This window comes from Olea europaea, chromosome 19 (assembly GCF_002742605.1).
Source record: "Olea europaea var. sylvestris chromosome 19, O_europaea_v1, whole genome shotgun sequence".
Classification (NCBI taxonomy): domain Eukaryota; kingdom Viridiplantae; phylum Streptophyta; class Magnoliopsida; order Lamiales; family Oleaceae; genus Olea; species Olea europaea.
In genome coordinates, this window is record NC_036255.1 from 9463910 (window position 1) to 9475734 (window position 11825).

Consider the following 11825-nt stretch of genomic DNA (forward strand, 5'->3'; position numbering starts at 1 on the left):
TGTGATAATATGGTCTAGGCTCCCCTTATCCACCCTACCCAACTCCAACCCCTTGATCTCAAGTTGATTGATAATCTTTAACAACGAAAAAGTTAGTTCTCGTTGATGAGAAGCGTTCCTCCTACACTTGAATTTGATTAATATTTTTAACAAATAATCGTAACTTTTAATTTAATTCGATTCAATAGTTAGTATTTCATGGATCTCAAATGATTATAACTAATACTCCCATGATTTTAGTGAAATACATGCTGATCATTGGATCCGCTTAAATTAAAAGTCACAATTATTTATCAAAAATTCTTGTCAAATTCATGTGTATGAGGAACGCTCCCCCAAGTTGACAACATTACATGTCCAGTTTTACGAAATAAATTTTTCTTTTATTATTTTAACATAAACTTACATTTTAGAATCTAATGTTTCCACATGGGTACACGATGATTTAATTGAAACTTTGATGAGTTTCGTCTCATTAATATTGTAATTTGTGGATAAGGATTGGCGATCACTTGCTTCTTTTTAGAACTTGGAGATCAATTTGTTGCTTGGATGAGGATGTTGTAATTTTCCTATGCACTTGTAACAAATATAACTTCCAATAAGATCCACTAAATAAGTATTTGACATTGTGTAACTACAATGAAATCTTGATTATCAATCAATTACTTGAACATTAGCTTTAGGACCAAAGGTAAATTTACGTGCCATCATCAAGCTTACAATGAACTAATAATTAATTACTAATTACACAACTTAAATGGTGGACTTGCTCACTTTGATGTAGTTTACTAATTATGAAAGATAAATGCATTTGATTTTTTAATGTTATAAAAAATCGGATCAGACTAGCCGATTCAATCGAGAAATCACGAACTAACCTCAAAACCAGTCCTGTCATCATATACTAATTGGATAATTAAAAACATGATGACTTAATTGAAATTTTGATGAGTTTTGTCTCATTAATATTGTAATTTATAGATAGGGATTGACGATCACTTGCTTCTTTTTGGAATTTGAAGATCAATTTGTTGCTTGGATGATAGATTGAGGATATTGCAATTTTCCTATGCACTTGTAACAAATATAACTTCAAATAAGATCCACTAAATAAGTATTTGACATTGTGTAACTACAATGAAATCTTGATTATCAATCAATTACTTGAACATTAGCTTTAGGACCAACGGTTAATTTACGTGCCATCATCAAGCTTACAATGAACTAATAATTAATTACTAATTACACAACTTAAATGGTGGATTTGCTCACTTTGATGTAGTTGACTAATTATGAAAGATAAATGCATTTGATTTTTTAATGTTATAAAAATCGGATCAGACTAGCCGATTCAATCGAAAAATCGCTAACTGACTTCAAAACCAGTCCTGTCATCATATACTATGACATATACTAATTGGATAATTAAAAACATGATGACTTAATTGAAATTTTGATGAGTTTTGTCTCATTAATATTGTAATTTATGGATAGGGATTGACGATCACTTGCTTCTTTTTAGAATTTGAAGATCAATTTGTTCCTTGGATGATAGATTGAGGATATTGCAATTTTCCTATGCACTTGTAACAAATATAACTTCAAATAAGATCCACTAAATAAGTATTTGACATAGTGTAACTACAATGAAATCTTGATTATCAATCAATTACTTGAACATTAGCTGTAGGACCAACAGTAAATTTACATGCCATCATCAAGCTTACAATGAACTAATAACTAATTACTAATTACACAACTTAAATGGTGGATTTGCTCACTTCGATGTAGTTGATTAATCATGAAAGATAAATGCATTTGATTTTGGATAAAACTATTTGTACAAAATTTAGATGAAAAAATAGTTTACTTACTCTCACATGCATACGAGTCCCCTTGGAATTAAAAAATTCGACCATGTGATTCCTACCATTCTATTATGAGAATGTATAAAACTTTTAATACAAATATATTTGTACATGTAACAAAATCCTTTAATTTTTTAATGTTATAATAATCAAACCAAACTGGACCTCAAAACCAATCCTGTCATCATATACTAACCAGATAATTAAAAATCGATAAAAACTCATTGATCCAATCAGTTTAACAGTAAACCGAAAAATCGGTACCAATTTTTAACTTTTTATGACCTTTTTTTAACAAGATGTTGAACTCTCCTTTTGGGTCCACCTATTGAATTAGTAGGCCCATTTCTTGCTTCTGGACTAAGGACCTCTTCGATAGTATTGTTGAATTTTCCGATGTGGGATGTGTAACTACAACTAACAAATATAAACAATTCACTGGTTGACAAGTTAGCTACCGGATTCATTTGTTTGAATTTTGAAGTTTTATGTTTTGATTTTATTTGTAAGTTACTTACAAGTAAAGCAAAAAAAATTAAAAGTAATTTCTATTAATATTAATCAAATTTAATTTAATTTAGCATCCAGTTCGATACCGGTTCAATCCCGATTCCACCCTTTGACTTTTAACCCTCTTCCTTTTTAGAGTCGATGCTTGGGCTGGTTTTTAAAACATTGGTTTGATCAAAAGTGATATTCTTTCCGTCCCATTTATATAGGCTAATTTTGTTTTTCGCACGGATTAAGAAATCTTATTTAATGTTATTGAAAAAATATTTTTTGCCAAAAAGTTTCCTAACCTACTCTTATTTATATTTGTACAATTTCAAGATTAAGTGAAAAAATTAGTTATAATTAGACAAATTAAATAAAGGTATATTAGTAGACGAACAAAACAAAACATTCTTCAGATTCTGACCCTCTTGCCATCATTAAAAATAAATAAATAAATAAATAAAAACTCGAATAATTAGCAAGAATATACATTTGTATTATATATTTAGCACGTCTTGTCACTAGCACTAAAAACTTGGAGACAAAAGCCTAATCACATTAGAGGCAATTATAGTACTCAAGAATACATGAACGGCTTAAAATATTTCAATTCTATATAAATCAAGTTTGTTTTCAAAACCAAATAAAAATAAATTCATTTTTTTATGTCAAGGGTCCGAAACAATATTTATCTATTTTGATACCATCTCGAACGTCCTTGAAAATTAAACTATTTGATGGGGAACAATTTTACATATTTATTTTAATTTTTCTATTATATACTGAAATAAATTGATAATCAATTATATGTTTAAGCTTATGGTGAATTGAATAACTTAAACGTATAGAAATATAATCTTTTGTTATCAAATCAAAGTCAATAATTCAGAAGTCTCATGATATGCCACTTGTTAATTTGGCATTCTTACAGCCTGTTTGGGAGTGATTTTTTTCCCACAAAACATTAATTTTTTTAACGTTATTTTATTATTTCAGCCGTCATATTTGACTTTCTCTCTCACGAATGGACCCCACTTTTTTTCTAACGGTAAAAAAATCAATTCTCAAAATCACTCACAAATAGACTCTACACTTTGAAATGCTTTTAAATTATCTGACGTAACTTACTTTATATAAACACAAAAACTTCCCTACCAATTATTTTGATCCATAATCACCGAAGTAAAAACAAAAAATAAAAAATGCAAACTGAAAGTTAATTTATTACACAATTTATTGCTTGCTTGCCCTCAAAGACAGGAACCGAAAATACAAAGCCACGAGTTGCATTCTGAATTCTCAGATTCTTTTCAAAGTTACCTGCCCCATATCAGAAGATTCTATATTATTAGTATTTGCTATTTTTCTGCTTCAACAAGGAGTTTGAAATTTATTCAAATGGTCTATGGTTAGAAATAATCACGTGCCACAATTTTGAAACACTTTTTGACACAATATACCCTCAAAGACAGGAACCGAAAATACAAAGCCACGAGTTGCATTCTGAATTCTCAGATTCTTTTCAAAGTTACCTGCCCCATATCAGAAGATTCTATATTATTAGTATTTGCTATTTTTCTGCTTCAACAAGGAGTTTGAAATTTATTCAAATGGTCTATGGTTAGAAATAATCACGTGCCACAATTTTGAAACACTTTTTGACACAATATATGTCTTTTTTGAAAATTACATATTTATGGAAAAGTGAAGTGGTCAATGTTTTGGGTCTGTTAAGAAAATCGCACTTAGTTCCCTTAATTGGTATGTGTTTTAAGGGTTGTCAAAGAACTTATTTTTCAAGAATTCAAATGTTCACCAGACGAATTTTCAGCATCTGTTTTGGTCCCGAGAAGCAAACAAATGGATTACAATAGGGATTTCCTGAAATTACGACATGCGTGATGCATATATTAGTAGACAATGTAATAAACTAAATTGTTATGTAGAACTTGAATTTTAAGATGATGGAAACCGTCAATGTTGACATTATTAGTCAAAATATGATTTATTATAGTTGCCCATCTCCCAATCTCCACTGAACCATCATTCTAGGTGGGATGGGAGGATTGGGAGAAAGAGAGGCGGTAAAGAGAGTTATCAAGGTGGAATATGATAATACTCTAGAGACGAGACAATTGAAATAGACAAAACCAGCAAGGTGGGAGGGCGAGATACGAGGGGTGGGGGAGCAAATGAGTATGGGTGTGGTTTGGGGGTAATAATTTTTTTTTTTTTTTTAAATAATTAGCTTTGACGAAAAAATTTCTTGGTTGGATTATTATGTTTTTCTACCTTTTCTTGCTGTCCAAATAACCTTAATTTTGATTAAAAAATGGGCCACGAAAAGTATGCACCCTCTGTCCCATAAAAGACAACTCGAGGGATGTTTCGAATGAAATTTCGTGATATCCTATGACCAGTTCACTTTCCATCCTAAACCAAGTCAAATACCACTTTCTCCCTTCTCAGCCAGATTTTTACTCACTTTTACGTCCCATGCATAAGTTTCATTTTCAATTTACAAATTATTAATTAAATATAAGCATTATATAAAATTGGGAAAATTGCAGCAACGATCCCTAACTTTTTCATTTTTTACATACTTTACCATACCCTTCATTTTTGTGCTAGCGTAAGTTCCTAACCTTTCATAAATATGCACATGACATCCATCTAGACAGAAACCATCCGAAATACCGTTAGTTGACTGAAAAAATTAAGGAATCAACATTCAATAAAATCGTCCAAAACACTGTCTAAAAAGATATCAACATCCAATGAAATCGTCACGATAGCAAATAGTTCAAGGATTTTTCTAAGTCAACTGACGGTGTTTTGGACGGTTTCCGTCCCGATGGACTTCAAGTGTATATTTATGAAAGGTTAGAGGTTTTCGCTGGGGTTTTCGCTGGTACAAAATGAAGGTCAGGGTAAAGTCTACAAAAAGTGAAAAGATTAGGGACCGTTGTTGCAATTTTCCCTAAAAATTTTAATAATTTGACTAAGTAAAAATATGGACCGTCTCTACTATATGTATGTGTTGTCTCTCCTCTCTTTCTCTCTTTAACGTATTAAGAAATGAGAGAAATTTCTAATATATTCGATCCTGATTATGATAAAGAATGGCTAGACTATAATAAAGGACATATTTAATTGTTATTTTCTTCATTTGATTAGGATAGTTAGGTGCGAAAATTAATATGCACGTGAAGGGAGTTAAGAATTAGAAGATTAATCTTGTAACATGAGTAGTCCAAATTTTCAATCTTTAATACGTTAATTATTGATTTCAAATTCATATATGATGGATATTGCCATTACTACATTTCATAAGAGCATAGTCAAGAGGTTTTTTAAAAGCGAATTGCTCTCTATTTTAAATCCTCAAATGCATTCAAAATATTTGAAGAAAAATAATATAATAATTTGGAAGAAAATTGGTAAAAATAAAAGATTGGAAAAAAATAATAAATACACATTTGAAGTAACAAAATCAAATATTAAAGAAAAAGAGGTTTCTGGAATGTTTGAAATTTTCTCTCTAAATTTATATATGCTTTCTAAATTGTAAAATATTCTATTTAAAAATAGAGAGTATTTTGAAAGTACTCTAAGATGGGACTTATTTAAGAGCGCTAATCTTGAATTCGTTTGTTCATTTGAACTTTATACTGATAGTTTGAATACAAAATACATCTTTTATTCATTTGCTTCTTTAGGGCACTTAAGTGAGACAATATGATACTTTTGTGTACAATCATGATACGGTTTTATATTTGTTTAAAAAAGAAAAAAAATTGCTTATAACATTTTTTTGCAAAGAAATTTACAATCATGCTATATGAACATTAAGGTTGACATAAAGTTTCACATAATGCCAAGTGACATTCTATTATTGGTCAATTTAAAATACAATCAGTTTTTCCATTCAATCATCTACTGACACATAAAATTATGTCAAGTTTTCTGTCAAATTCTTCTGACAAAGTAGCTTTATCCAAAATTTTATATTTATTCACGAAGATAGAATAAAAGGTGAAATAAATAATGGAAAATTACTTGGAAGGCCTGAAGTAGCTAGCAGAAAATATAAAACTTCTAATCCCCAAACCATATAAATATTGTTGATATTAATGATTCAGAAAAAAAAAATTATATTTGGATAATTTAATTATTAAATTAAAACATATTAAAAGGTAATAATCAAAGTCACAATTAATATGGCTATATAGCTGTTGTGAGTGTAGTTATTCAATAGTCGTATCTTTAATTCTTTATTCAGTTAATTAATAAACTCAAAAGTTCCACGTTAATTTGTATGACTGAAGAGAGACTTTGATTCTTCAGCTGAATTCAATTTTTCAAAAAAGTGTATATATCGGAATAGTGCTCCAAAAATAGAAAACTTCGCTTGATTTTGATGAATATTACTTATTTTTGACAAATGTCAATAAAATTTTGCATTCTATTTTGGAATGATCAAATGATAGATCCAATTAGAAATGGAAAGAAAATAATAAATTTGAAAATAAAAACTAAATCAAAATGATTACAAACTAGACTTTCATCACTTATTTTTTAATTATATGTTTAATTTATTGTTACACCTGTAAAAGATTCAAAGAATCTAGCTTCTCAACAATTATAATTACCCAATTCTCTACTATACTATGTCGACAACAACAATTACCCAATTCTCTACTATGTTGCTTTTTGCGGAGAAAAAGAGGCTAGATTTACAAATTTTTAAAGAAGAAATGAGATAAACCTTGTTGATCTTTTTGTTTAATCTTAGAAATACGAACATTTTAGTCCCAACATTTATTTCAATATAGTTGAATTCGTTAAATTCTTGTATTCAAAGAATCTAGCTTCTCAACAATATAATTATAATTACCCAATTCTCTACTATGTTGCTTTTTGTGGAGAAAAAGAGGCTAGATTTACGAATTTTTAAAGAAGAAATGAGATAAACCTTATTGATCTTTTTGTTTAATCTTAGAAATATGAACATTTTAGTCCCAACATTTATTTCAATATAGTTGAATTCGTTAAATTCTTGTTCATATTAAAATTGAATTCCCCTTCTTGTGCCCATCCGAAAAGATCATTCTTAAGACAAAAACAAAATACTATATGATCCAACAAGTCTCAATTGGGCAGTATTAAAATGAAAACAAAGCATAAAATCTTACATATGATCTTATGTGATACTAATAGAAGGTGGATATTTATATTTGAATATAAAATTAATTATTAATAAACGTGTTTGAAGGGTTGAACACTGTCGAATACGCCTTGAGAGTCAAATCATTCAAATCGTTTTACTCTTTTCCTCTGTCTTTTCAAAACAAATACCAGGTTTGATCCTGAAGTCCAATATTCTGAATTTTATAGACTTCATTCTATTCAAAAATCAAACATAAATTGGTCTGAATCTATGCAAATCTCACCTTATAAATACTCCATGTAGTATATACGTCCGACCTTGAACTAATCAAATCAAATAAATTTTAAAAAAAAAAAAAAGAAAGAAAGAAAATCTGTGTCTCAACGACATGCAACGTTCATCCACAGCTCGATACGTATGCAAGCAGATCCTTCGCAACCAAACTCAAATCAAAACAAACCTTCATCAGCGGCCACCGTGTGATGTGTTCATCAACCACCGGGGAATTGACACAAAAAGAAATGTTGCCGGGCTGCTTTACAATCACCTCCGGTGGCTCGGCTTCAGGCCTTTCTTGGACAGCAAAAACATGAAACCTGGGGACAAATTGTTCGATAATATTAACGTGGCAATACATAAATGTAAGGTTGGGGTTGCTGTGTTTTCTCCCCAATATTGTAACTCTTATTTTTGTCTGCATGAATTGGCCCTTATGATGGAGTGCAAGAAGAAGGTTATACCAATTTTTTGTGACGTAAAACCTTCTGAACTTCGGGTTAAAGATGATGGAATTTGTCCAACTGAGGATTTGGACAAGTTTCATCTAGCCCTTGAAGAGGCAAAGCACACCGTCGGATTAACATTCGATACTTTGAGAGGGTAAGTTCTGCACTTTACTCGTAAATAAATTTTCTAATCGAGTAGTACGTAACTTTTACATCTTCTTGATCACAACCAATTCACTAATAATATGTTTGGTGAGCAGTATCAGATAGGTTTCGACAGTCTTTAATATTGTCAAATCTTGTCGAATAGTGCTTCTAGATATGCCCTAAGAATCTAACATCAAGATTTTATGCACATTTTTGTATTATATTTCAATATATTTACACTCTAATTTGATAATATGAATGCAGGGATTGGCCGGAATTTCTTGACAGTGCTTCGGATGCAGTCATCAAGAATTTGCTTGAATTAGAGAAGGAGAAATATTTATTGAAGAATAAGAACAAGAAAAATTATTATAATTCGGTCTAATTTTATTTATTTTCTTTCTAACACATTCATTATTCTTTCATGAATATATTTTCAATATTCAAGATCCATGTCATAGTCAATTTAAATTGTTTATTTTGGACTGTATTTACAACGTTGAATTATTCAAGAAAATCAAAATCTCTCTCTCTCTCTCTCTCTCTCTCTCTCTCTCTCTCTCCCGCGTCAATGAGACGAGACCAAGAAAGTTGGATTCTCAGCTACAATAGAATTCTGTTGGCAATTATTTAAATTTTGTGACCAGTAACTAATTCTTAGTACTTTTTTGCATGCAAACTTTTTTTTTTACCGCATGTTCATGAATTCCTATTCTTAACATTTTTTGGTTAAGTCAGATTTTCTGATGAGATTTATATCATTATCAGGAGCTTGTAACATCGTGTCAACATTTTGTATTCTATTCATATGATTATGCATTTCTCCATATATTTTTGTCAATCGTGTTTGTGATTGATGTATGATATTTTTGCAACAACTAAACCTGCTTTTTTTTTTCTTTTTTTTTTATCGATAAACGTAAATATCATTGATCAAAATATCATGTACAAGCTAAGTACATCAGGCATACCAAGGCAAAATAAAACAATGTTGCATTACTTTGGTCAAGTTATATAAAACATTAGCCAACATTAGCATTGCCACTTGATTACTGGTCGTGTTGGCTTGTGCAGCACATTTTCCTAAGGAACAAGCCTATTCGAACCCTAATACCTCACTCAGGATAGAGTGGGACTTTTCTGATTAGTATTGTGCTACTATTGCTCTCTGACAGTTGAGTTACTTTATGCCGCCGACTATGAAAAGGCGACATACACAGTCACCAAACTAAGATAATACTTTGTTAGTAAATAGTAACGAATTTATCTGATGTTAACTCAGCTACTAGAAAATATCTATCTTTCTCCCATATAAACTCATATCCCATTTCAGAATGGATTAAGTATTATCCAGAGAGGGGAAAAATAGGAACAACAGAAGCAATTCTATTATTTGTCCGAGGTGGTCAGGCCATCATTTCTAACGCTGCACCAAAATTTACACTATTTTGCACCAAATTTTGCATAAATTTAAAATTCATCTTCAACCATTATACCAAAACTTACACCAAATGAATTAATATTGTTTTATTATTTTATTCATTTTTTTGGTTTTTGACAATGTATTTATTTAAAAAATGTATTTATTTTATAACTATATAAATTATTAAATCATAATTACGTTAAATTAACAAATATATTGAATTATTATTGATTATCAAGTTATTCACATGTTTTATGTATTATGTTAAATTGACACAAATAATTGATTACATTATTAATTTATTACAAACAATTACGTCAAATTTACGAAAATAATTTCTAATTAAAAAATTCTTAGTTATTATTGATTATATTATTAAAAATAATAGACTTAATAATATAATTAATTATTATTATTATAGAGCGAAAATGACACAAATATCCTTAACCATTATTTTTGAAAAATGAAAAAGAGGTAAAATGAACATTACACCATTTGGTGAAAAAAATGTTGCAATGAACAGTGTTACATCAAATATAGTGCAACACTGTTCATGTTGCACCATTTTGGTGCAAAATGGTGCACCAGTTGGAGAGCCTTTTGCATCAGATTTTGGCGCAATTTGGTGCAAAAGGGATTCCATTGGAGATGGCCTCTGAGCCTCAGAGCCATCTTGCTCTATTGATATTGTTCTCTGCGACATTCACAGTTTGACAAAAGTTTTACTCAAGGAGTACTTATGCCATCTAAAAACAGTTCTCATAATTTGTATGGATTTGTGTGCATAAAAGAAGAAATCTATCTACCTGTAAACCCATATCTAATTAAGTCCGGTACCAATGAGCTTCTTTTTGTATATGGGAAGAACCGACGGCCTAAAACTGGACCAGATATATAGGTTTTCATGCAGCATTTAGATTATGATTGTTACGAAAAAAGAATAATAATCCATGTAAAAACTTAAATTAATTATTAGAACTTAATCTTTAATAGTTTCTAATAAAATTAAAGTCAAGTCTATGAATTCATTCTCATCAAGTATGTCACGATTAACTAGAGAAATCATCTACTTGCATATGGTCTAGTTCTTGAGGCACCAACGTGAAGAACCTTTTTGAACATCAAATCTATTAGACAAAATTAAAAATCATTTCTTGAAGTTAATCTAATTATTTTAATATCATACTAAGAATTTTGCAGCAGCATCTCAAATCTATGACATTTCTAGCAAGTTTGGCCCAACTTTCAGCTTGTTAGATGAGTTGCTGACTGAACAAAAGATGACTTCTTTTCTTCATCAGATGGAATTCTATAAAGACTACATATCTCTTCATACTGTCGAATCAATTCGTCCACAGCCTGGCTAAAATCCTTATTGCTCCACGGATCTTCGCTGTAAACGTCCCAGGACCAGGGGCGGACCCACATGGGGTCATGTGGGGTCAAATGACCCCACAAAATTTTGCCCCGTTTTTTTTCTACTTTGATGCACTCGTCGGGATGTCAAATGAAGTCAAAATATTGCATTCTTAATATCATTTCGAAGTGCTCATGACCTAATTTTTCACTCATTAATGGCATGCGAAGTGGTCAAATATAGGAAAAGTTATGACATGTTAAAGTAGGGCGTTTGAAACTAGTATTTTGAGAATTTCGATAAGATCCTAACTTTAAAAATTCGTTTGCGATCATGTGCCATCTGAATCTACAGATCATCTATGCCATGTAAAAGTTTGTTTCGAAAACTACATCGTTTTCATATCGAATTGTCCAAACGGATATCGAAAATAGTTAAATATGTATCAAACGTACGCATCAAAAAAGACATCTAACTCTTTTTTTTTGTTTTAAAAAATTCAATTAATTATTATTTTTGCACGATAAATTTTTCAATATAATTTATATCGTTTCATTCAGAAGTCTTACATGAAATATGACGTAAATTTTTTAGAGTCGTTACGGATTAAATGCAATTTGAATTACTTTCGGATTAT

The 11825-nt window shown here is 30.2% G+C and overlaps 1 protein-coding gene across 1 annotated transcript; it reads left to right on the forward strand.

Annotated features, from left to right (window-relative positions):
- The first annotated feature begins 7851 nt into the window (after positions 1-7851).
- Positions 7852-9645, forward strand: LOC111368323 (TMV resistance protein N-like). The gene is made up of 3 exons (XM_022989553.1): positions 7852-8415; positions 8673-8782; positions 9584-9645. The coding sequence occupies exons 1-3, from the start codon at positions 7925-7927 to the stop codon at positions 9643-9645; spliced, it is 663 nt and encodes a 220-aa protein (XP_022845321.1). The 5' UTR covers positions 7852-7924.
- Positions 9646-11825: the final 2180 nt, after the last annotated feature.

Excerpts from the sequence above, each read along its gene's own strand:
- LOC111368323 (XM_022989553.1), top strand. The coding sequence starts at position 7,925 with ATGCAACGTTCATCCACAGCTCGATACGTATGCAAGCAGATCCTTCGC. Across the intron at positions 8,416-8,672 it reads ACATTCGATACTTTGAGAGG|GGATTGGCCGGAATTTCTTG; the intron begins GTAAGTTCTGCA and ends ATATGAATGCAG. Across the intron at positions 8,783-9,583 it reads GAACAAGAAAAATTATTATA|TTGAGTTACTTTATGCCGCC; the intron begins ATTCGGTCTAAT and ends GCTCTCTGACAG.